The sequence below is a fragment of the Perna viridis genome, chromosome 9 (assembly GCF_037379345.1).
Source record: "Perna viridis isolate PV_CMFRI_1.1 ecotype Kerala chromosome 9, ASM3737934v1, whole genome shotgun sequence".
Lineage (NCBI taxonomy): Eukaryota > Metazoa > Mollusca > Bivalvia > Mytilida > Mytilidae > Perna > Perna viridis.
The window spans coordinates 44,103,132-44,128,000 of NC_142453.1; the positions used below are offsets into that span (position 1 = coordinate 44,103,132).

The 24,869-nt window shown below is 33.4% G+C and overlaps 2 protein-coding genes across 5 annotated transcripts; one reads left to right on the plus strand and one right to left on the minus strand.

Moving 5' to 3' along the window:
• Positions 1 to 714: 714 nt before the first annotated feature.
• Positions 715 to 10,017, minus strand: LOC148608657 (uncharacterized). Of its 3 annotated transcripts, none has more exons than XM_088544544.1 (6): positions 6,911 to 10,017; positions 6,562 to 6,611; positions 5,501 to 5,618; positions 4,671 to 4,759; positions 2,935 to 2,994; positions 715 to 2,439 (listed from the first exon to the last, which is right to left on the minus strand). In XM_088544544.1, exons 1-6 carry the CDS (start codon positions 6,946 to 6,948, stop codon positions 1,538 to 1,540), a joined length of 1,257 nt encoding a protein of 418 aa, XP_088400670.1. In that variant the 5' UTR covers positions 6,949 to 10,017; the 3' UTR covers positions 715 to 1,537. The 3 variants fall into 3 exon arrangements, with proteins under 3 accessions (XP_088400670.1, XP_088400672.1, XP_088400671.1); XM_088544546.1 differs by having other exon boundaries at positions 716 to 2,439; positions 6,967 to 10,012; XM_088544545.1 differs by lacking the exon at positions 2,935 to 2,994 and having other exon boundaries at positions 717 to 2,439; positions 6,911 to 8,141.
• Positions 10,018 to 10,619: 602 nt separating this feature from the next.
• On the plus strand, positions 10,620 to 23,713 carry LOC148608658 (uncharacterized). 2 transcript variants are annotated; one of them, XM_088544542.1, is made up of 12 exons: positions 10,625 to 10,824; positions 11,919 to 12,064; positions 13,564 to 13,777; positions 14,097 to 15,467; positions 15,870 to 16,041; positions 16,319 to 16,581; positions 17,235 to 17,383; positions 18,841 to 19,006; positions 19,202 to 19,354; positions 20,054 to 20,386; positions 22,202 to 22,315; positions 23,014 to 23,713. In XM_088544542.1, exons 1-12 carry the CDS (start codon positions 10,791 to 10,793, stop codon positions 23,367 to 23,369), a joined length of 3,471 nt encoding a protein of 1,156 aa, XP_088400668.1. In that variant the 5' UTR covers positions 10,625 to 10,790; the 3' UTR covers positions 23,370 to 23,713. The 2 variants fall into 2 exon arrangements, with proteins under 2 accessions (XP_088400669.1, XP_088400668.1); XM_088544543.1 differs by lacking the exon at positions 23,014 to 23,713 and having other exon boundaries at positions 10,620 to 10,824; positions 20,054 to 20,399.
• The last annotated feature ends 1,156 nt before the right edge of the window (positions 23,714 to 24,869 follow it).

The following is a 24,869-nucleotide window of genomic DNA, read 5'->3' on the forward strand; positions in this document are numbered from 1 at the left end:
TTCCATCACACGACTGCAATGTATTTAAAGAAAACGATAAAAACTCTCCTTGCACATTCTAGAAAAAAATGCCCGTCATCCATGGTTCTTAGTTAATAACATTTCAGTGGATAAGGCCACCATTTATCCAATTCAACTACTTCACAAACACAGCTTTCAAATTGTGAATTGCAATTTTGTTTAATTAGTATTAAATATCATAGAAGCCCCGTCAAACGCCTCTGTAACATGCCCCGAAAAAAACAAAATAAACATGTGTTTGATTAAATTATTTCTCATCTGAAGCTGCAATTTCGAGCATTTTATACATATATATAAACAAAGTAAACCTTTAATATAAGCCATTTTTAAACCTAATAGAAATTCATCCGTGGTTGATTTTAATAATATCTAAGTATAGATGTTGGAAAGAATGGAGATAATATTAAGTTCTGATTTTTTTGTCTGATCCTAGACGTACTACGTCTTTGATGCACATTTTAAGCAATTTTGTGCCACGTACACAAGACTAGTAATGCGGTTAATAGAGCCATGTAAAAAAATAAATCTGTATGGTTCCGAGGCGACAGCCATATTCCCCCATTTCCTGAAGCTCATCATATTTATGAATAGAATACCAGCTTTCATTTTTTATTTTGTTGTTTCTTATCTATAAGTATGTGTAGCTAATCAACACTGATACAAATTAAAATAAAATTACTGACCAAAACATAAGACAAACGCGATAACCAATCCGTATTGTCAATTTTCTTTTATCTGTGGCATTCAACATTTGATATAGTAATGTTAACACAATCAAAATCACATGCTATATTTCCAAACTACTTTTATTAAATTATAGATGATTTGCATGTACATGATCCCTCAAAATGCCATTAAAATTATTGAATAAAACACAATGCAAAGCATTTCATTTCCTGACTCCAAATGCATCAGCAAACGATTAAGCCAAAATCGATTGAAGCCTCATTTCTTGAATATCTGTAACAGGAAAAGGAATCTGTTTAGGAACATATTATCTACTATTATTGTCGTCAATACTTAATCAATGTTTATCAGTATCTTAATCAGTGTCAGACCTGGATCTACATGTAGTGCCTCATCGTTTGATACATTGAATGGTTATAACAAAATTACCGAACTAATAAATTTTGGCAATAGTCAAAAGGAATAGTCAATATATAAATAACAGGGAATGTGGTATGATTGCCAATTAGACACTCATCCACCAAATGTCAAGCAATGAACATTAAAATGTCTACAGGTCATCACGCAGTCTTTAATGATGGGCAAAACCCATTCATGTACCATAAAGCAATGTCAGTGCTGCTGCAAACACTTCTGAGTTTTTGTTTTTTAGATGACATAGTTCTGTTAAGTATTGTTTGCTCATTTTGTTTTGCTGATGAAGGGGAATTTCTTTCCTCATTTAAATTTTAAATCAGTTCATTTTAATTTATTGGAATATTTTTTGAATCGGATGATTAACCCGTGTTTTATTACATTCCAATTCCCTACTCAGAAATATATTATCTGTTTACATGTTCATCAATTGATCACTTGTTCCATTGTTTAAATTGGTAGCAGATTTTTCTTTATAGTCCGAAGAATGCGCATCATTTTTACTCATATCTATTTTAGAATCATCAGATGGTTTGGCATGAATTACAGCAGTAACATCATATCGATGACCATCTTCTTTGTTTTTGTTTGTCAAATGCTGGTAGGGATTCAAGTAAGATTCGTCTTTGACAATAGTTTTGTATTCATTCATATGCTCAGTTCTGCCTTCTAATGATTTGTATGGATTAAGGTATTCGTCACTGCTGGTAGTACGAATCTTAATCTCTTTATCGATGATTGGATCGGATTTATCTTGCCCGGTATCTATAGTCAGTGGTGTTAAGTATCCATCATGAACTGCAGGAAAATGCATATCTTGGTTTTCAGATGAAACAGACTGGGATGTACTGCTTTCTGTACTAGATCTTTTACTTATCATACTTTTAGTTTCCTGTTCATTTTTATGTGGTTGTAGATATCCAGAGTCATCCCTAGAGGAGTGAGATGAAGAAGAGCTTGTAGAATTGTTATCTATGACATCTAGATAAGGATTTGGCAAACAATCGATGGGTTGATTAACGCTAACGGTACTTGACGTTGGTGTAGTATCTACAACTTCAAGATAAGGATTTGGCGGGATAAAATTTTCAATAATCATTTCTTCATCTATTTCATGATATATTTCATAATATGGGTTCTGGTTGCTAGAAGTATCATTGTGTTCATTAACAGGTACACTGTTGTCGTCGATAATCTTTTCACTTTTTCTTTTTCTTTTGCATTTTCTTGCACACCTTGTTACTCCAAAAAGAAAAACTAAACAGGTGGCTACTAAGGTATAGACGATAATTTCGCGGTTAGAAAGGCTGGTAGTACCTGAAATGTAAATAAAAACAATGTTTAAATCGGATACCTTGAAAATAAAGAAATTTTGAATACAACTTACGGCAATGATACTTGTGCAGACCACAATGTATGACGTGATCCTATTGGCCTAGTAAATTTAGAGAAATTCCTTCAAAAAAATAAAAGGAAGTAGAAAAAAGACTTAAAAATTGTTCTCATTGTATAATAAAGCGGCAAAAATGCCGAAGCATGAACAATGGCACATTTCTAAAACGTCAAAAAATCCATGACCAGAAAGTGAACTCAGGAAACACAGACGATCTACATACACCATGTAGAAAATCGAATACAATGGATAACATAAACAAACTGAATATAAGCATGATCAGAGAAACGAAACGTCAAACTAAACAAAACAACTTAAGCACTTGTGATATGAATTTCCACAACACACTGGGACATCTCTACACCGGAAGGCACCTTATTTATTGTTCACATCTGTACTTTTTAGACTACTAATTTTACCGCTTTTGACTGGTTGCAAGTTGATGCTGCCAATTTCTGTTGCATTATGCCGGAAATGAGTTGCAATGAAAGTGGGAGGGTAAGTGCAATGAAGGTTTTTGCGCTGTTAAACCCGCCTTTTATTTTGAAATGCCTGTACCAAGTCAGAACCATACGGTGATTTTCGAACCTCCCGTTTTTGCTCCGATATTGCCATTTATAATAGGGACTTTCTCTTTAGACTATTCCTTTTGACTACTGCTTAGATTTTATTAGTTCGGTAATTTTGTTATTACCTTACATAGCTCCATTGACATGCTCCAACCAGTTTCGTCAAAAGAAATTATCCTAGCAAAATGCACCACCAAATTATTTTTCAAAACCTTTAACTTCTACACTCACAACTGTCAAAGAGGTTCTGCAGTCCTACCACAACACTTGTTACTCCCATAGTGGTATTAATTCAATGTGGATCCTGAAAAATTCGAAAGATCTTTTGGAAACAGTCAGTTTCAGACTATTATCTGAATATAATAGCATCAAAACGTATGATTTTTTAACACTGTATACTTCTATTCCCCTTACTCAGTTAAAATCCCGACTTAAAAACATTATACATCGTTGTTTTTCGAATAGGATGGTACACCTAGATACAAATATATAGGTCTTGGTATAAATTCCCCATACTTTGTAAGTTATAATTCCAAATCATCTCCCAAAAATACAGAGGAAGATGTTTACAAAATACTGGAATTTTTAATCGACAACATATTCGTCCAGTGAGGTGGACGTGTTTTTCAACAAACGGTCGGAATTCCAATGGGAACAAATTGTGCTCCTTTACTTGCTGACTTATTCCTTCACTCTTATGAGGCTGACTTTATAGCTGATCTGATCCGAAAGAAAAAATATCGTTTGTCTATATCCTTTAATCTCAAGTTTAAGCTATATAGATGACGTATTATCTTTAAACAATCCTAATTTCGGGGATTTAATACATCGCATCTACCCCAAAGTCCTTGAAATAAAGGATACTACAGACACTGTGCAGTCAGCTTCATATCTTGACCTACACTTAGAAATCGATGATAAGGGAAAACTATTGACCGAACTTTACGACAAGCGTGATGACTTTTCATTCAGAATTTCCAACTTTCATTTACTCTGTGGCAACATCCACTCAGTACCTGCGTACGGAGTGTTCATATCACAACTCATACGTAATGCCAGATCTTGCCGAAACTACGCAGACGTTTTGTGTCGCACTAGAACTCTAACAAATAGGCTTCTGGAACAGGGTTATGTTGCTACAAGATTGAATTCATTACTACAGATGTTTTATGGTCGTCATCATGAACTCGTGGATCGTTATGGTGTATTCATCTGCACCATGAAAACTGATTTATTCAACGGGTCATAGTTTTCCTTTCCTCGTTCGTCTATCCCGGACTTGACTTTTTATGAGGAACTTGGCAGGTGAAAAGCAGAGGACGCTTACCATACCGGTGCACCTGGTCCATGCTCCCAGGTTTTAGTGGAGTCCGAGTTGCTTATTTGCTTTTGTGACTTTGTATGCATGATTTTAATTACTTTATGTTCTTTGTTGTGTATGTCAGTTTACCATGTCTGGTCTTTGTCCCTTTGTCTCTTTAAAAAGATAAAATATATTGTATTCAATCTTATTACAAGTATGTGAAATAAATATGGTTTAATTTGAAAATTCGCATGATACAAAGAATTTACACTAGCATACATACCTGTCGTTAAACCATGACTTGTACTGAGACGATAAGAACTTGTCTCATTTAAAGTTGTATTGTAAATGCAACCATCCACATTATCACATCTGCATATCAAAAAACAATTAGGACAATATAAATTAAAATGAAAGAATGCTCGCCCATCCGGGGCATCTGAGTTTACCCGTGGTTTTTAGCAGGGTCAGTGTTCGTTTTTTTTTGTGCGTTTATTATGGCTTCTTTGTGGAGTACAACTTGTATTCGTCTTTCACCTTTTTAATGGTCCAAACTTTGTTGTTTCTATTATTTCTACTTGTTTGTAAATTAAGTATTGCTACCTATTTTTTGTACAAATGTTCGTAAACGTGTATATTTAAATCTTCACCTTTGTGGATTTATTCGACATGTTCCCGTTTTCTGTATATGTGTTCTAATTATTATGCAGGTGTATACAATATGCAAATGTGTATACACGTGTAAAAAAATATCTTACGGACTGGACTTAAGAATGCAAGTTTTTACGCCGAAACATTTCGTCATCTAACTTCTACTGAAGTATCTAGGGCTGGAAACTCGGTTTCGGAACGCATACTTGTATTTTATTTGAATCATTCTCTCCAATGACTTATATTATGTATAGTGTTAATCAATGTTATACTAGATAAATAGATGAGTTTAATGAGTTGAATTAAGGATGACTAGCCTTATACAAATCTTTATTACTTTTTTATGTTATTTGTATTTAAAACTTATCAGTTTTAAATACCTGTTATCTACTTTTATGTATGACATTGTTATTCAATCAGTATATTAATCTAATAACTTTTGTTATTAATGATATAACTTACATTTCGTTCATTCCACATCTGCATTTTCTTTCACATGCATAGCCATAGTAATCTTTTAAACATTTTATGCATTGCTTTTCCGAATTTGTAGAATTTGTAAAATATCCCTCGTTGCATTCTAAAATTAAAAGAAGTTGATTCAAAAATATTCTCGGCGAACGTTGATCTTTATCGATGATTTGTTGTGAAATTCTATGTGTTTAAAATTTACAACAGAGGAAAATAAACTGTTTCATCGGGACAATTGTATAAAATTATACAATGTTAGTCATTAATACATCTAAAAGGGTTTTTTTATCGTCCATTATATATAACAAAATTTACAACAGAGGAAAATAAACTGTTTCATCGGGACAATTGTATAAAATTATACAATGTTAGTCATTAATACATCTAAAAGGGTTTTTTTATCGTCCATTATATATAACAAGTGGAAATAACGTTTAAGTTTTAAAAAAATTAGTAACCAGTCGTTTTTTTAACACGGTCGTATTTATGTGGTTTTTCGACATATAACAAAGTACAAAATAAAGGCAAAAACAGTTACCATAATGTAGTTAAATTTTATCCGTTCCTCAAGTAATTTATTATACAGGTGTGTTGACTAAGTATACAATTTTCTTTAATTAATTGCTACTGTTGGGTATTTTTAAATCTGACATTTTAGTGACAATAATATTAATCCGTTTCTATGTCTATACTTGTCTACCTTGTATTTCTATATCACGGTATGTAGAGTATTGTTAACTATTTCTTATTCTTAGAAGTTAAAAATGTTATATTTTGATTAAGTTTAATCATGTTAGCCCGATTCACCTATTTTATAGTGTTGTCAGTCTTATGTACGGTAACTTTTACTTCTTGACATTACTAAATTGATGCACACTATGCATGATAAGGTAATATGGTTAAACGATTTGACCAATACGATTCCACGTTGAAATTGATAAATTACAATGTGTAACATTATAGTACATGAAGTAGTGTGTTATGCATTTTGTGATATGAAATAAGTTAGCTATTTTACATGAAATTTGGAGAAACAAATAACCAATACTTACCTATACAGGATCCATTTCTCTTCTCATAGTTATGACAGCACTGAATCGTCCTTGGATTAGATGTATAAACAATGTAATATAATAACTAATTTATGGTAATATATGTACCAATATGCTTCACTTTCTGCTATTGTTTAAGAGAAATCTTAACTGTCCTTCTTTTCCACCATTAATCAAGTTTCAATTTCATAAAAACAATTAAAACTGGCTTGTTAAAATGTGCATTATTTTAGCTGCATATTAACGCATATTTATCAATGGTGGCTGAAGTTTCTCAAATTCTTAAATGAGTTTCACTGCGTCATTTTTAACGTTTCATCATATCCGTTCCTTTTCTATAATGACTTACCCGTTCTGATTACAAACACCAGGGCCTCGTGCATCCATCGTTATGTAAATACTTACGAAAGTTGATATCAATAGTGTAAATTGTTTAAAGAATTCACATCAAATAAGGACGAAATTGAAAACAATATACAAAATTATCGGAAATGAATACGATATTATTGGTAGATAGTCTGAACTCACGGAAATAATTATTACGTTATACGATAACATTAACTAACATTGTACATATATTTCTGTTGTAATGACAATTAAATCATCTAAATGGTAATATTCAATTATCAAATGGTGCTACATATTGAAGAAAACACACATTACTTCATGTAAATTCAACTTTAAAATGTGACGTTTAAACCTCATTCTCAGGCTTGATGTTTTAGCACTGGAAAGCTCTCATACAGTTTAACAATTGTTCAGTCTGCTTAGTTTTTTTTTAATCATTCCATGTGCAACACAAAGAAATCTATGGGAGTTGGTATATTTTACATGTTCGATGTACGCTGGATGTGGACATACTTTATAATTGTGGTCATCTTCGTAAGGAAATCAGACTTCCAATATCTAAATTGTTTAAATATATGTTGTCACTTCGAGGAAGCACCATATTCGAAATAATCTCTGTATTGTATTAAAACCCAGCAGATTGCTATTAAATAAAACCGTTTTAAATAATATTTGTACATTATGTGTTAAAATAATAATATAAAAAATGACAGTCAAAGAAGAGTAATCAAGAGAACCACGGAATCAAAGAATATAATCCAGATACCAGACATGGAAACCAGACATACACAACTAAGAACATAAAAGAAGCACATACATAAATAGCAGAGCTAACAAAATTATTGGTACAAGAAATTAACATGCTTGAACCATCCAAGAACTCCATCTACAAGTGACAAATCCTCCGATATGTTAAGAAGCAACTAAAAAAGTTTTTAAAAAAAGTCGTTCTAAACTGCTTAAGGCTTTATTGCACTATAACGAATAAGGCGAACGAACCGCTAACGAAGTAAACAAAAACAAACAAAAAAATCAAACAAAATAGAAAGGTCACTTGTCAATCAGCTGTTCTTTGATGACTTGGTGCTTTGACACACGACGAACGGAGAACGAACACCAAAATGAATCGCTAACGTTTTAAACGCATTGAAACCGTTTAATTAACAAAAAGAACGAACGCATATGAAACTACATTGTATTTAGGAAATGGAATGTATCAAAAATAGTTCGTTATTTTAAAAAAAAATGTAGTCTCATATACATATATTAAAAAGGAAACAGCAAGAAGATATGTCCGTGCGAGGAAATGTTTAAAAACGAGTAATTATCAATCATACAAGATTGTCTCACTGGCTTTGCGTAGTTCAAACTTTTACCTTTATATATTTTTAAAATTCATAGGAAACCGAAAATGTAGTTTGGATTTTAATAGTATCAAATTTTAATTTGAAATTTAAAAAGGTTGTTATTAGAAGTCAACATGGGGTTTGAAGGGCTATTTCAGGTCTCAGTATTCAAAGCGTTAAGTTAGTTTCACAGGTACGTTTGTACCACGTGTTTTCTTCTATCATAATGTCATGAGATATCTGCAGATAAGGATACAAGCTTTAGCTTTCATTCCGTGGTTGCTTTCGATTATTCAAATAAAAACACTTAGCATACAAAAATAGTTATTACTTGTATTGAGATTAATAAAAGACTTATTCTATAAATTAAAGCTTAATAACCTGAACCCTTTTTAATGGCGTCCGAGTTGTTCCTTTGCTTTTGTTACTTTGTATGTATGATTTTAGTTACTTTATGTTCTTTGTTGTTTTTGTTTGTTTTCCATGTCTGGTCTTTGTCCGTGGATTGCATTCTTTTGATTACCGCTATAATCTTGGTTCCCTTGATTACTCTTACAAATTGTATTTCATATCGGAATAAAGCTAAGATACCGACAGTAACGTGTATATTTCTGAAATCGTTTTTCTTCTTACAAACATGGAAATAAATGATAAATGTGATGAAAGCGTTCTGTAAACAGGCTTCTGATACTGCGAACCTTACAACAAATAGAATACGTTAAGAAATGATACAAAACAATGACGGAATGTTTCGGAATTCGTTGGTGTTTGGCTAGATTTTTATGTTATCACAAACATGTGTACCGTTTGGAACAAATGGCAACGTTCTTAAACGAATAATAACGAATAAGATCGAACACAAAATGAATATAAGACAAAATTCGAACGAACGACTTTGTCCCTCGACTTTCCTTGAGCGATTAGCATAATTGCAGTTTGTTCCCAATCCGTTGCCCAGTTCATTTTAGTGTAAGAGGACTGTTAGTGATCGCATCATTAATGGGATCTTACAGTAGAACTCATTCAGTCCGTTTAGCATTCATTTCCAGGATGAAAAATATCAGCTCAAGGCCTCCCATTGGTCTTCAATGAACGACGAAACCATCACACCACAGAGCAGCTTCAGCTGGCCCTAAAACTACATACTAATATTGAACCCCACGATTTGTTGTTAGAGAATCAAGATATAGCGGGACTCGAGAAATATAATCATCCATTGTAAAATATTCTATTCAATATCTGGTCAAATATAGTTGATACACTATGTTCTTATTAAGTGTAGCTGTAAGATGATTAAGATCTTAATACTGATGTTTTTAAACAATGATGTAAATGAATGTTAGTTTCTTATATGAAATAGTTATAATAACAAGATTAAGCTATCGTATCAAAGAAAACTTCTGCAAACGAGTTCTAACAAAGATGTCTAAAATGCAACGACAAAAGCTGTCAAACAATATCTACGTTGAGGTCATGTCAACTACATTGTAATTAACATGATGTAGGACCGGCTTCATCGGTTGGGTCTCTATGTTCTTTGTTGTGTGGATCTGTTTTCCCTGTGTGGTCTTTGTTCCTCGATTACATTTTTTCGATTTTTGCAAAAATCTTAGTTCCCTTGATTGCTCTTTTTATACTGATTTGACTACTGATTTTTGACCGAATTATTTGTGTTGAAATGTACCAGAAATGACAAATCGAAATGGGATTCAATTTGCTTACTGTCTAGGTTTTAACAGTTTAATTTTGTTATTACTCTTCATGGACAATACAAGCAACCATTCATGACATTTTATATGGAAACATAGACATACAGAAGACTCAACAATATTTATCATATGAAATGGATGATAACTTATAGTATAAATACAAATTTTAGATAATTTAATAATAGGAATAAAAATCACTATCAATTTTATTGTTTTTTTGGTATAAGAAAATGTCACCTCATCATATAGGTCTTGTCGTTCTAGGAGCATGGTAATGTTCAAGATACTGCATGCATGTTTTAACGAATTTACTTGAATATGCTTTGTTAAATAAGACAGGTATGAAACTATCAACACTTTGCCTTTCAACATATTCTTGAGACTATAATTATGTTGTAATACCGATTAATCTTGAACTTTTTGTTTTTATTTGTTCGTGTTAGGTAACATTTAGACAAACAGAACTGCAAAACAACTGTACAAAATTATTAAGACGACAAATCCTGATATACATGTTGGTTATATGAACAAGTGTACATGTATATACTGTTTAAATGGACTATTCGAGTCCGGTTCAGTTAGCGTATTGGGAGTTTATCCACTGTAAACCGTTCATAATACTGTTTGGATTAGTGGTTTAATTATTATATATGGGTACGGCCGTATATGAAAGAGAATTAAGTAAATTTATTCTAAAATTATATAAGTGAAATTTGACACCGGGTTGTGTTATATCAATATAAATACATGTATACAGTTGAAACGTAAAACACAATTAGCTTCGTTAGAATTGGTAAAGATTTCGTGTTAGGAGTAGATATTCACGATGCTTGTGGTTGTAGCGTCTGCTTATATATGTGGTGAGTAAACGTTTGCGCGCAGTTATATTTTAGATGAAATGCAAATTATTAAATACATGAAAGCTTGGAGACTCTGAATAGAAAATGGGATTTTCCCAGTTAATGGTTGAGTCCTGGTTGTTTATTTCATTTTGTTTTTCAATAATGATGTGTGTATTATTTTATTGTTATAGCATGTCCTTTGTGGTGTGTCTGTTGCCTTTGTCTCGTTGTTCCTGGATTGTGTTCTTTTTTATCAACGTTTTCAGCGCTTGGTTTCCTGTGATTTCTAATGATTTCCAAAGAATAATGATATTGTAGTGAATATGTACGTTTACTTCCGACTGGGGGAGGGGGGGGGTGGGGCGGGGGTCGCACTTCCTTGTATAAGGTGATAGGACGTGTCGTTGGAATAGGAGTCATTTTCAGCTTACAAATATGTGAATATCTGGGTATGAACGAATATAATTCAACAAGGTCTTGTTTGAATATGGAATTATTTTCAAATTAATAAAAATGACCGAAAAATAAATTTGTAAAACTATTCCTTATTTAGGGGGTTAGTCATGCCAGCATGGCTAAGGGGTAAGGTTAGTTGAATAACAAAAGTTAAGGAAACTTACAAAGCCCGTCTTCGTCATGACAGCATGACTAACCCCCTCAGTAGGGGTAAGTTTTATAAGTATTTTTTCACTTATTTTCTTAAAAACAAAATAATTCCCAAACCTTGCATTTGTTTAAATTTATGGCAAGTCATTGAAGTTAACATTACGAACAATAAAGATCATTAAAAATATCCTGATCCTATATTTTCGTATTTGTTGAGTAAACGCATGAAGAATATTGTAAGGAAACACTCCTTACATATACATACAATATATGATTTTTTTTTGACAAAATATAAAAAAGGTCTATTTTTTTTTCAAAAGCAAAATATATGAATGTGGTCGGTTACACAGCGGCGAGAAGTATTGCCCCCCCCCCTCCCTTAACACCCCCCCCCCCTTTCCCAGACTTCCGACAGTTTCTACTTGGCCCAAGCTCTAGCTGATTTTTTTTTTTCAAAATTATTAATCATTTTATTTCTTTCCTTATTATTTTGATTTCATTTTCAGCTTTCGTTCATCCCGTTGTATCATTATGCTACTATAATGTTGAAGTACGTGATGACGACGTCATTATATCCAGTCCCGGATACACATATGGAATTAATTATGACGTAGATATTCATTGTTCATGGAACATCCGCTCGGAGACAGGTGTATGTATCTTTTTCTCTTCAATCAATGGTAACACGAATAATATAAATACACTTCCCCATCTATGTATGTATACGTCATCGTGTTCGTTTAACAGCGTTAATCTTGTCAGTGGTTCCAATTAAAAAGAAACTTTATAAAGGAAATTTAATGAAAAATGTATATAAGTTACGCAATATAAACACATACGTGTAATACAGAGAACTTTAAAATGTTTATATCAATAAATCGTTAAAAAAGGCATAAAATAGAAAACATTTCTGAACCATGTGTTAAAAGTTAAACCAACTTTTCGGAATGAAGAAGTAAATATAAATGTAAATAAGCTAACCATGTTAACAATAAAAGACGTCTCGAATTTGCTAAATGAATTAGTGCACCTTGAAATTGGAAATAATATTGTATACTTGTATATACTGAATATAACATGACAAAATCTGTATCATATGCAATATCAACCCGAGACCCCTATATCATTCAAAGACATCGGCCCGAAGTTTGAAACATATGATACAGATTTATGCAATATAGGTCTAGGGGTGTGATATAGGGTATGCAATATAGGTCTAGGGTGTAATATAGGGTATGCAATATAGGTCTAAGGGTGTGATATAGGGTATGCAATATAGGTCTAGGTGTGATATAGGGTATGCAATATAGGTCGGTCTAGGGTGTGATATAGGGTATGCAATATAGGTCCAGGGGTGTGATATAGGGTATGCAATATAGGTCCAGAGGTGTGATATAGGGTATGCAATATAGGTCTAGGGTGTGATATAGGGTATGCGATATAGAGTTTTATGGGGTTTCTATGCATACCCTATATCACACCCCTAGGGGCGTAATATAGGGTATGCAATATAGGTCTAGTGGTGGATACCGGGTATCCAATTTAGATCTAGGGGTGTGATATACATGTAAGGTATGCAATATAGATCTAGGGGTGTGACATGAGGTATGCGATATAGAGTTTTATGGGGTTTCAACAATCACTTATAATGCATATTTAAAAAACGTTTATTTTAATAAAATATATGATATAAGCTAAGAGATGCCGTTGCATTTCCCATGACTCAAACCTGTGATATTAGTAAGAGTAATCAAGGGAACCAAGGTCATAGCGGTAATCAAAAGAATATAATCCAGGGACAAAGCCCCGACATGGAAAACAGACATATACAACACAGACCATACAGTAACTAACATCATACATACGAAGTAACAAAAGCAAATGAGCAACTCGGACTCCACTAAAAACTGGGAGCATAGACCAGGTGCACCGGTAGGGTAAGCGTCCTTAATTAATTATATAACAATAGTATTTATGTCGGATAATTTATGAGTTAATTCATACTAGAAGCATGTTTTATATGGAGAAAAAGTACATGCATGTAGTGAATACAATTACTTTTCATAACATATTACAATGTATGCATTACGGGTATCCAATATTTCGATTCGACATGCCGCACGTTAAGTATGTTCGAATTTTACCTCACAGATAGCTGTCCATTTTAACCATTTCGATGTCGAGTACCACTATCAGTGTGAATGGGACTACGTATTGATATATGACGGCGAATGTGGATCAAACACAGGACACAAATACTGTGGGAAAGTGATACTAAATTATTCTACAAGGGAGACAACCGTCTGTATTGAGTTTCGCTCTGATCATATTATTACCAGAAAAGGATTTCAGGCGACAGTTCTAAGTAATTAAACCACTTTTATACTTTAAACCGAAAGTTCAAGGTAACACGCAAAATTTGAAGAAAGTGTTTAATCAACGCTGTATTTCACACTGGCTATTTATTTTAATAATATTAGTGATGAGAAAACATACTCGGTCAACCTACTCTTTTTCCCAGAAAACGAACTCAACCTTGATTTTTTAATCGCCATAGAACTAGATGTATTATTAAGTTTTACAATTACATATAAAATGTATAATTTAACATTTAAAAGATACCTATTTACCAAAATATTCTAATGATAAAAATACATTGTAATGCATGAACAGTATCTTTTTAGGACTATCAGATCTATCCTTACTAGACACATCATTAAATGGTGACTTTGAGACGACAGTCAGTGAACTTGGAAGTACTATTACAACATATAGTGCCAAAGAAACGCTAATTCGTGGAGAATATACGGCGCCATACATAGATTTGCCTTCTACTTCGAAAATAAAGGGAGTAAATCCAGAAAATTTCAATGTTGAATCTAGTAACAATTTGATACAACCATCATCCACTCTAAATCATAATACACTTCCAATTGTGGTTTCTCCGGTGTATTTACAATCATCTTCGTATTTAGACAACTCTTATTCTACCCATAAGGCCTCCGTAGGATTACATGATTATAGAATAGATACTGACCTTGAAACATCTATTTATGAAATAAATGCTGACCTTGACATATCTAGTTATGGAACAAATGCTGATCTTGAAATATCTAGTTATGGAGTAGATACCGACCTTGAAACATCTAGTTATGAAATAAATGCTGACCTTGAAACATCTAGTTATGAAAAAAATGCTGACATTGAAACATATATTTATGGAATAAATGCTGACCTTGAAACATCTATTTATGAAATAAATGCTGACCTTGAAACATCTAGTTATGAAAAAAATGCTGACATTGAAACATCTAGTTATGGAATAAATGTTGACCTTGAAACATCTAGTTACGCAAAAGATACTGACCTTGAAGCATCTAGTTATAAGATAAATAACTTTTCTGGAATATCGAGTTTTGAAATTAATTCTGATCTTGGAGGTTCGTCAATAGAACACCATAGTGCAAATCTTAAAACAGCATTATCTGTATCTACAGTTGGTAATATACCATTCCAAGGCACTATGTATGTAGATATACATCCGTCTACTTCCATGTCTATATATTACAACACAGTACATGGGTCTTTATATACAATGAACAATACACATGTACAAGGATCCACATGTGTAGATGTACATTCGTCTACTTCTACGTCCATACTTTATAACACAGTGCATGGGTTTGTATCTACAGTGGCCAATATACATGTACAAGGTACGACGCATGTAGATATACATCCGTCTACTTCCACGTCGTCTATACTTTACCACACAGTGCATGGATCCAAAAATATTGTTGACGGTACACATGTTGATTTATTTGTAGAAGTCACTGAACCAACAGTTAGGCATGACGAAAGACCGAGTAGACTTAATACACATTGGACACCACATATAGAACAAACGTTTTCAACTACAGAGTTGATAACAAACTCTGATATAAATAGTTTTTTGCAGTCAGATTCGTCTGGAATGGAAACATCAGTCACAAATCCGACAACAACGGAGTTCACCGATTGCACTGGAATTGTTAAAAAGGAAAATGATACAACCGGTATGTTGGTATTAAATAATTGAATTGCAGGTTAATTTATGCATTGTATTTCTATGTGTGTTATGTTTGCTTTCCTACCTGTACACATTGTTGGTACTATTTTTATTTAGCATTATAACTGATACATGTACATCGTGGCAGGGGCTATTGGTAATTTGCTGAAAGGAACCGGAGATATGAGAATCAAAGCATGTTCAGTTACATGTAAATACCTTCAAAATATCGGTGATTCATGTACATGTATATAAGTCTTTCGCTCCTTACCCTTAAGTACCCTCACGTTGGCTTCATTATACAGATATCATTATCAATGTATTAAACTATTCTAAAATGAAATAAATAATTATATATATATATTGCACCTGAACTGATGGGCATTTTTAACATTTATTGATAATTTAGAGTGTGGATTACGGAGTTCCAGCTTGGAAAAGACAAACAAAACACACACCAATCGTGCCTATGTTGGAGAGTGGCCATGGATGGTTGGGATACAAGCAGATGGAAAACTTGTTTGTGGTGGTTCACTACTGTCAGATATATGGGTTGTTACAGCCGGTCATTGTCTAACCAAGTAAGAATTCGTTTTGGAAATAAGTATAGTTCTCCAATAGTATTAAATTATCTAAAATATTCAAACTACTGTAATTTCATTTATTTTCGCGTGATTTATTTTTACGAACTTCACGGTCTCGCACTGTCTGCAATACTGTATACATTATAAGGGATATTTTTGAACACTGTATGTTTATCGTATTCATGAACATAGTTATCAAAATAGTTCTAAATATATTCTATTAGAATATAGTAACATTTGAAATCTAAGAATAACCGAATGCTATCTTCTCCAGTTTCATCAATCTTCCACATCTAATATCTGTGGTAATTGGTTCAACGTCTAGAAACGGAAGTGACGAAGATATTCTGCGTATTACGGATATTGTGCGTCATCCGCTGTATGATTCTATATACAGAGCTGATATAGCACTTTTACGCCTCCAAACACCTGTTGAACACACCAAATATATAAAACCGATTTGTCTGAGGACTAAATCACAGCTCCGTAGTTATGGTTTTTGCTTTGTTGCTGGTTGGGGCATATACGACTCTACAGGTACTATATATATAGCTTTCATACATGTATTTCGAAGATTTATCAACGAGAATGCTAAAAAACTCTCAAAATATTAGATCGCCCAAGAGCAGTTAATACTCGGTTTCAATATCCAGTAATTCATGAAGAATCATAAATCTACCGGCACTACTAAATTTTAAGCATAGGTCAATCTCCAAATTCTATACCTACAGTACAGGAATTAACATACATGTAATAGAAAGTTATTAATAGTGTATATTATTGCACTTGTCTTTACCGCCGGACCTAAGTACTGAAAGTTATGTGCGTACAATTAACATGTTATTCGTTTTCGATGTAATGCTATCCCGTTTGTACCTCAGATAATGTTTTTACTATATTGTTGTTGATGTTAACAAACAATTGCACTGAAGACGTCAGGTGTATTTAAGGCATCAGACAAGTTTAGATTAAAAGAAATATATTCTAGATGCATGTCAAATGCATCCAATTATGTAACGGTACATTATACGGTTGAAGACAGTTGACATTGTGAACATATCAGAGGCGGAACCAGAGTATCAGGGGAGGTGTGCGTAAATAGAAAAAGCAAGACAAGAAAAGTTTAAGGGGAAGAATTATTGAAAAATGTCTCATATTTGTGTTCTATATTTTTGAATATGATTCTCCAGCTGATGAAATCCAAGGATTTCCTGACAGTTTAAAATCCGTTAAAGTAGATATTTGGAACCATAATGATTGTTTAGTGGTTTATCCTGCTAAAGTCGACGATACCGTTATATGTGCTGGTAATAGGGCAGGTGGATATGATACATGTAAGGTAACATTATTACCTGTATGATGCGGTATTAGTTTCATACATGTACATAATATTTTACTACGTAAAGTTCATAAAACAAAAAAGTTTTATTTAGCTTACATATTCATTTACATACATGTGACCAAGTGGGGCGTGATGGTAAATGCTGGCCCAAATATAACACGAATGTGGAACTACTTTTATTAACACATAGAAGGCATTGAAAGATCTACAAAATAGAGAACAAAAGGAATAATGAATAAATATACAAAATAGACCAATTATCGTCAAATACATGCAAAGCATAGAAAATCATTGCAAATATTCAAACAACTTGCATAAATCAAATTCATTTGCATGTTCAAAACAATTTAACTTAACGAACACACGAAAAGAACACAAATCATCAATTGAATATTTAAATGTAATACCCACAGTTAACTATAATTGTACACAACTGACCATTTAAAGTCCTTTATAAGTACTCACTATAACAAGGTATAACATTAAATCAATTAAACTGATTCAATGATCTGCAAAATCAATAAAACAAATTGAAATAAAACATTGAAATACAAAAATGCTTTAAATGCAAAGTGCCAGTACGAAAAATGAAAAGTAAGAACATGAAAAAGTAACATCATAAATACCTTATCTGCTGGCTATACTTCTAACAATTAAAAGCGGACATTCATCTTGGCCTCCCAGTTCCACATTGAAATACTATAAAAAATTCTGAGTATTTATACCAAAATATAGTACTACTCACAAGTGGAAAAACTAGAACATCCAACCTCTAAATATATTAAATCCAATAACAACCAGTGAGCAGATTTTCAGCACAATGCGAAGAAAATGCAAAATGCAACGAAGCGTAGAGTAACTCAGACCACTGTAGAGAACAGATCAAAATTTCGAAAGAAATATAAGTCAATAAATGGAAAACAATAATTATTTTGATAAGTAAAAATCAGCTTGTCCACATACAATAGACATTTTTTAGTTGTATTTTATTATAAGTCAACTGCATTGTGTAAGTTCATCATAACATACCTCCTGTGATTTTATGCATTAATTTCTGCATCAATATGCTACATGGTATCAGAAATGTACAAACAGATGTAAACTTAAATATAAACTAATAAACAAATCCCTTTATACACAAAAAAATAATAAAATCGAAAGTTGGTTCATTTTAGTATAAAAAAAAACCACTTCACCGAGGTTTCGTAGTGAAAAAACGGAAAACCACTCTAGTTTTCGTATGAGTGAAGTCCCATTAATAAAAACGAAACATCGGAAATGCTTAAAAATTGAAAGGAAGCTCACGTCAATAGAAATAAACAATTCAACAAAGTTTCAATTGTTAAAGTTTCAATTGTGTGCAGTGTGAACGAAGAACACCTGAAAACCAAAAACAATACGAGTATAATATGACAAACGAGAGATAACTCTGTCTTCCACTCTGTCTACTTCAGGGTGATAGTGGTGGTCCTCTGATGTGTGTCAGGGATAATACCCGTTGGGAATTGGTCGGTATCATGAGCTGGGGTGAACCCTCTTGTAATGGAGTCAAATATCCTGGTGTCTATACAAATGTTCAAGTCTACTATACCTGGATAGAGTCTGTGATACGTTCAGAAAGTGAGTAAAATGGTAAAAAAATAGTCATTTCCCACGACATCTTAACGGTTTAAAGATTACCAAAAACAAATTTAAATGATTCTCTATTGTGTAAAGACAACAAATACGACAAATGTCAACTGCATTTATGAGCTGAAAAAAAAAAAGAAAATATTATTTGTTATTGAATATTTCGTTTGTGTGTGTATTGTACAGATCAAACAATCAGTGAAACCTGCGATTTTGAATCTTTTGGAATTTGTGGAATAAAGGTCATTTCTAGAGGCTCATTTTCATGGACGAAACGAAAAGCTGGTTGGACATACGGTGGTCAACCTACAGAAGATAGAACGACAAAAACTAACAAGGGTAAGATTTTATCTTTTGCAGAGTGTTTTTTTTTTTTTAAAGCAAGAAAATCTTGATACATGTACACGTATGCATTAAATGAATCTTAAAGTTTCATCTGCTTGCTTAAAAAACCCTAAAGCGTGGTTATAGAACATTGTGTCTTCCTTTCGTTCATGCATCTTCCATTTCCTTACCTATTAATTCAACGAAAACATTTCACTAGTATTTTAAAAAAAAAACTTAAATGATGTACGTACCAATCTGTTGCAATCTATTTTTCTTCACATGAAATTGTATTATTTAAGGACTGTACACAATGGAACTAATATCTGAATATATCATCTTGTATAAAGAGATGTGGTTCGATTTACGCAGGATAAATGGCGAAGCAGTTTATGTTTGCGTAAATCGAACCAAAGTTCTTTATACAAGGTAATATATTAAGATATTAGTTACATTCCTTACAATTTTCTATTTTTGTCAAACACTATCATGATAAATTCATACTAATTTATTCCAATACACACACGTATTTTCAGACAGGATTAATTCATTGGTAAAAGTATATTTCGGTTAAAGGAGGCATGGTTTAAAATTCACGACCTTGTTTATTGATCTGGTGATAGAAAAAATTTGTATCCAAGATAAAATAAAAAAACTACGGCATCTTTTCTATCAGTAAAAATGGCCATATTATTATTATTTTTTTTTATGAAGGTCATTATATATTTGCGGATTCCTTTATGGCTCTTGGTAAAGTTGCAATTTTCGAAATCAAAAGTGATAAAGTACAAGCAGACAGATGCCTAAGATTTTGGTATATATTCCATGGGAAAACAAACCTACAGTTGATGATTGAAGAGGAAAACAATCGTTCTAACAGCAACGACATTTTTACGATCACACCAACTTTAAGTGGATGGCAGAAAGCTGACATTGGCATTTCAAGGGAAATAACCATCGTACGTTTTATGGCATTCTCTAACAAAATATCTTCGGAAGGCGGTGTAGCTATTGATGATATATCACTGACCAATGGACAATGTACAGGTAGGTAAACCAGGTACGTCCAATATTTTATTAATTTCCAGTGGGTTTAAAATTTTCGAGGAAAGACTCAGTAATTAACTGCTGGATTCATAGCATGTTCTCTGTAAACTTAAGTATTGTTCCGCCTAAAAAACAACAACGGGTGATTTTCCTATGTTTATGTCCTTAAGCTTGAATCTGCCTGCTAATTATCGTAAAATATGTTTTGACTGGTTTTTGTTAAAAATTTCTGGTGGGAATTGTTCCCGTACTTTTTCTGTCAGTAGTAGAAAATATCCAAAATCCAAGTGTGAATATCTCCAGTGAGCAACTTTCATATGCACTTTTATTTTAAATACAGTTTCTATGGGCCTACCAAACGATTTCAAATATAGAAATATATGGGATCTCATATATATATCGTATAATATTTTTGACTGTTTGTAGTGAAAAGGTTTTGGCGGGAAATTTTCCAGTACTTTTACTGTAGTAGAACATAACCAAATTTTTAGTTTTAATATCTCCAGTGAACTACTTTCATTTGCACTTATACTTCCTAATACAGTGTCTATGGGGCCTACAGAAGGATTTGCAGGAAAAAAAATAGGATTAAGAAAAGGATCAATCGCCCATCAAAAGCATCTGCCTGGTTTTTAGGCACAGCTGTACTTAATGATAATCAAAGTATTTAACTGTTTCCGGAATATAAATGCTACCTACATTTGTAGATAATTGAATTTGTTCAAAATGTTGTGTTTATTTACTTGTTATTTCTACACATATGACAACAATGTTAAAAAGTGACCGTTATTTAGAAGGGGGAACAAAACATTGATGATCCTGAGACATAAACTAGACACAAAATCAGACAAAACACTGTTTACAACACAAAATAAATGTAATAAAATCAAAGACTGAATTCTTCAAAGTCGCTAATCGTCAAATATTCCATGCCACTGATTTTGGCTTGCTTTCAACATCCGAAATAGCACGTATGCAATAATTATGTTCTAAAATTGAGTGACTTCCTGCTAGAATCTTGGTTCCCTTGATACGACTACTCTTTCGTACATGTACATATAATCGTGATAATCCGAATGTTTTTTTAACCAAAACAACTGGTTACCAGGAAATGCGGGTAATGTTTTCATTCCACAAGGTTTTCTAAAATTTTTAGCGATCTTTGGGTCCTATCATCTTAACTTGGCCGATTCCGTAACTCAATTGATGTGTTACCGGAATCATCAGAAGTTGGCCTATTGTCTTTGGGCCGCTTATGATATTGACCAGGGAACCAGATTAAGCAATTGGTCATGACTATGAATATCCGGGCCCTGATGTTCTACATGACCTATATAGTCAATTGTAACGAGTTCAGGTACCGTCTGAATCGGAAACTGGGTAATGTTCATTGCTGACTTTAATGTAAACTTCCCGTTCTCATACAAGGAAAAATACACGTTGAACACTTGTGTATGATATTTAGAACTAGAACTATGACGCTATGACGGTAAACACAGCAGCGATCAGCAGTATAAAATCAATGTGGAGTAGTAATATATAATTATGCAAATCGTATGCGAATGTAAAGTACTGAAACTTCGAGTGCAAGAAGTCGCTAACAATATACAATCGAAATTGAAAAAAAAAACATGAACAAATCATGCTTCGTGCTTGATGCCCAACATTTTCCAGAAACAGCATTATGATGACATTTTTAATCCGTTTTCACGCATCAAAATGTGTGAAAATAACGCGTGAACAAACACAAATTCAAAAAGGACCGACGTTGTTGGCAGTGTTGAAATTCATATTAACGCGGCATCTTTTCTTAAGGAGTGAATGATGGCGCATGTAACTTTGATCGAGGACAGTTCTGTGGATATACGAACAGCTCTGGGGATATTGGTAAATGGATAACACATTCCTTACCAGAATATCGATCTGAAGGTTTGTATACTTCTCGCTACGACTAGCCATGCAATATTTTTGAGGTGCTGGTTGAAAAATTAAGTATTATACAAGCTTCAAATCGAATTATCGTACAAAATTGAACAAACACATAAAAAAGAAAGGTAAATAAACAAAAACTGACGGTATTGGTTACTGGGAAAGAGTCGTGTGTAACCGTTATACCTATATTTTTTTAGTTTCTACTTGTCCCTAGCCGCTACACGGAATGGCGAATAGAAATACTGGTGTGTAGTGTCACACCTGTGGACGTAACTGGTAAAAAACCGCGTAATGGATTTGTTTTTCATATTTTGTAGGATTGTCATTCACCATTTGTAAATGATCATATTTATCATATTGCTCTGCTATTTTGATTCGATTTATTTTACAGGAGTTGTTTGATTTTGTTGAATTTGTACATGCTACACATAATAGGAACACTTTTGTAGACGAAACTCCTCGGACATCGCCATCGCTCAAAGGATTTTGTTCGAATTTCGGAGGATTGTAAGTCACCATACGTCGTTGATCATATTGCACTGCCATTTTTATTCGACAAATTTTACAGGAGTTATGGGACTTTTGCACTTCAACTTTTTTGCAGCGGCAGGTGACATATAGCTAGTAGTTACTTGTTTCGTTAGATACTTTATTTAAATTACTAGCTTGATATATTTTGATGTCTTTATTTTCAGATCAAGTGCTTTTATTCGATGGCAAACTGTTCCCTGTAAACACAAAAGCCATACTTATTTCACCTCGTTTTCATCAATCAGGACCACGATGTTTTACGTTTCAATACAAGATTTGTGGTAATACGTACACACTATCTGTTATCATAGGCTACATATTTAGTGATGTAATATATTATGGGAATATCATATGGACAAGTACAGGAATGTCAACATCATGTTCCGATTGGAAACAAGGCGAAGTGAATATTCCATCAATGCCAATAGATCATTTTGTAGCCATCCGGGCTCAACAGGGCAAAAAAGATGGATCAATTTTCATTGACACTTTTAGATATAAAACTGGTATTTGCAATTGATATGTTTGTAATACATGTCCACAATGTATGACATATATAAAGAGCGGAATAATCTGTGAATGTTTAAATGGCGAAAATAAGTTAAAAGCGGAGGAGAAAGAAATACAAAGTTACATTCAATCAAACAGATACATGTAACTTACATGAAACTAAGAAGCGAAAATAAGTACATGTACACATAACCCATTCGGTTTTAATAGTGTAGGCACGATAGTTGAAGTTGCTTGTGTTGACATGGCTGCTCTCATTACTCAGGGTTGTCAGACTGTTATTCGTTGCGTATGTACATGTATAGTGGATGTTTATATAGTCTGAAAGTGAATAAAATAAATGTTGAATAAACACTTACGTCAGTCTTCTCTAAATACGAAAAAAGCCAACACCTACATTGTACATCTACTCTCGTGGTATGGCTTGATAACAATATAACATAGTCGTAAATTCTGTTTAAAAATTCACCCGTGCAGGTCCGGGTGTTAAAAGAATAGGCCTGCAGCAGCGCTAAGCTTGTCGTAAAAGGCGACTAAATAGTGCTCAGAACCCTAGCCTGGGGCTAGGGCGCTCTGCCCACAGAGTAACTGATATGTGTGCCCCAGGTGGTTGAATGGGGAACCCCTGGCTTGTTACATGCTGGGGTTGTCAGGCTATAATACGGAAAACCTGACCGCAAACCATAGTGGTGCACCGTGTTGGGAAAGATGCCATGTTCCTCGCACGTTAAAGAACCCTACTGTGGTATACTCCCGGAGTAGGAACCATAGGGCTCCGCCACAGGAGGCTAAATTGCCCGACCCTACCCACCTCTCTCTATTTCCAGTGGCAATCAAAATGTGTCGACCCTATTGTCCTTGTGTCCCATCCCTTTTTCATTTCATCATCATTTCATGTTCATTTTATCATCAATTTCATGTTCATCGTCTGAGTATAGCTGAAATATTGCTGCTCGGACGTTAAACCAAACAAACAAACTGTTTAAAAATTCTTTCTACTGATTGCATGGCAGTCCGTTTTTATTTCCAAGTTGACCTGTCTTGAGTTGTCTTTCTTTACATTCAAAATTAATGTTCACCATGTTCTATCCTCTGCCTGTAAATGTATCTTTGTTCTAAGGATTTCCTTGGTACACTATTTGCAAAATTATACATTTGACTTTTCAAATTTGTGGTTGATAAAAAAATGGTAAGTTAAAAATTAAGTAAAATACGCCTGTGAAAAAAAACAAAAAAAACAACAACAAACAACGAACAACAAACAACGTACCCAAACCGAAACCGATAGATAACAATCAGAAAACTTTATTAACAGAAGCTGACCACTAAAAATGAATGTTACGAGGCCATTAATTCATTTTCCCAAATAAATTGACTACAAAATAAAATCTTATACGGATACCACTAAATTGTACGTCAAAAATTGCCATCCACCATAACCACATTTTAAAGGGTTGAACCAGTGGTTTTCATTGAGAATTGATGTCATATTGTCAACTGTATTTTAGTC

Bases quoted from the DNA above. Each gene is read 5' to 3' on its own strand.
- LOC148608658 (XM_088544542.1), top strand. From the start codon at position 10,791: ATGCTTGTGGTTGTAGCGTCTGCTTATATATGTG. The intron at 15,468-15,869 runs GTATGTTGGTAT...TTGATAATTTAG, and splicing joins AAAGGAAAATGATACAACCG to AGTGTGGATTACGGAGTTCC. The intron at 19,355-20,053 runs GTAAGATTTTAT...TTTTTTATGAAG, and splicing joins AACGACAAAAACTAACAAGG to GTCATTATATATTTGCGGAT.
- LOC148608657 (XM_088544544.1), bottom strand. From the start codon at position 6,948: ATGGATGCACGAGGCCCTGGTGTTTGTAATCAGAACGG. The intron at 6,612-6,910 runs GTAAGTCATTAT...ATCTAATCCAAG, and splicing joins GGTGTTTGTAATCAGAACGG to GACGATTCAGTGCTGTCATA. The intron at 4,760-5,500 runs GTAAGTTATATC...TTTGATATGCAG, and splicing joins AGATGTGGAATGAACGAAAT to ATGTGATAATGTGGATGGTT.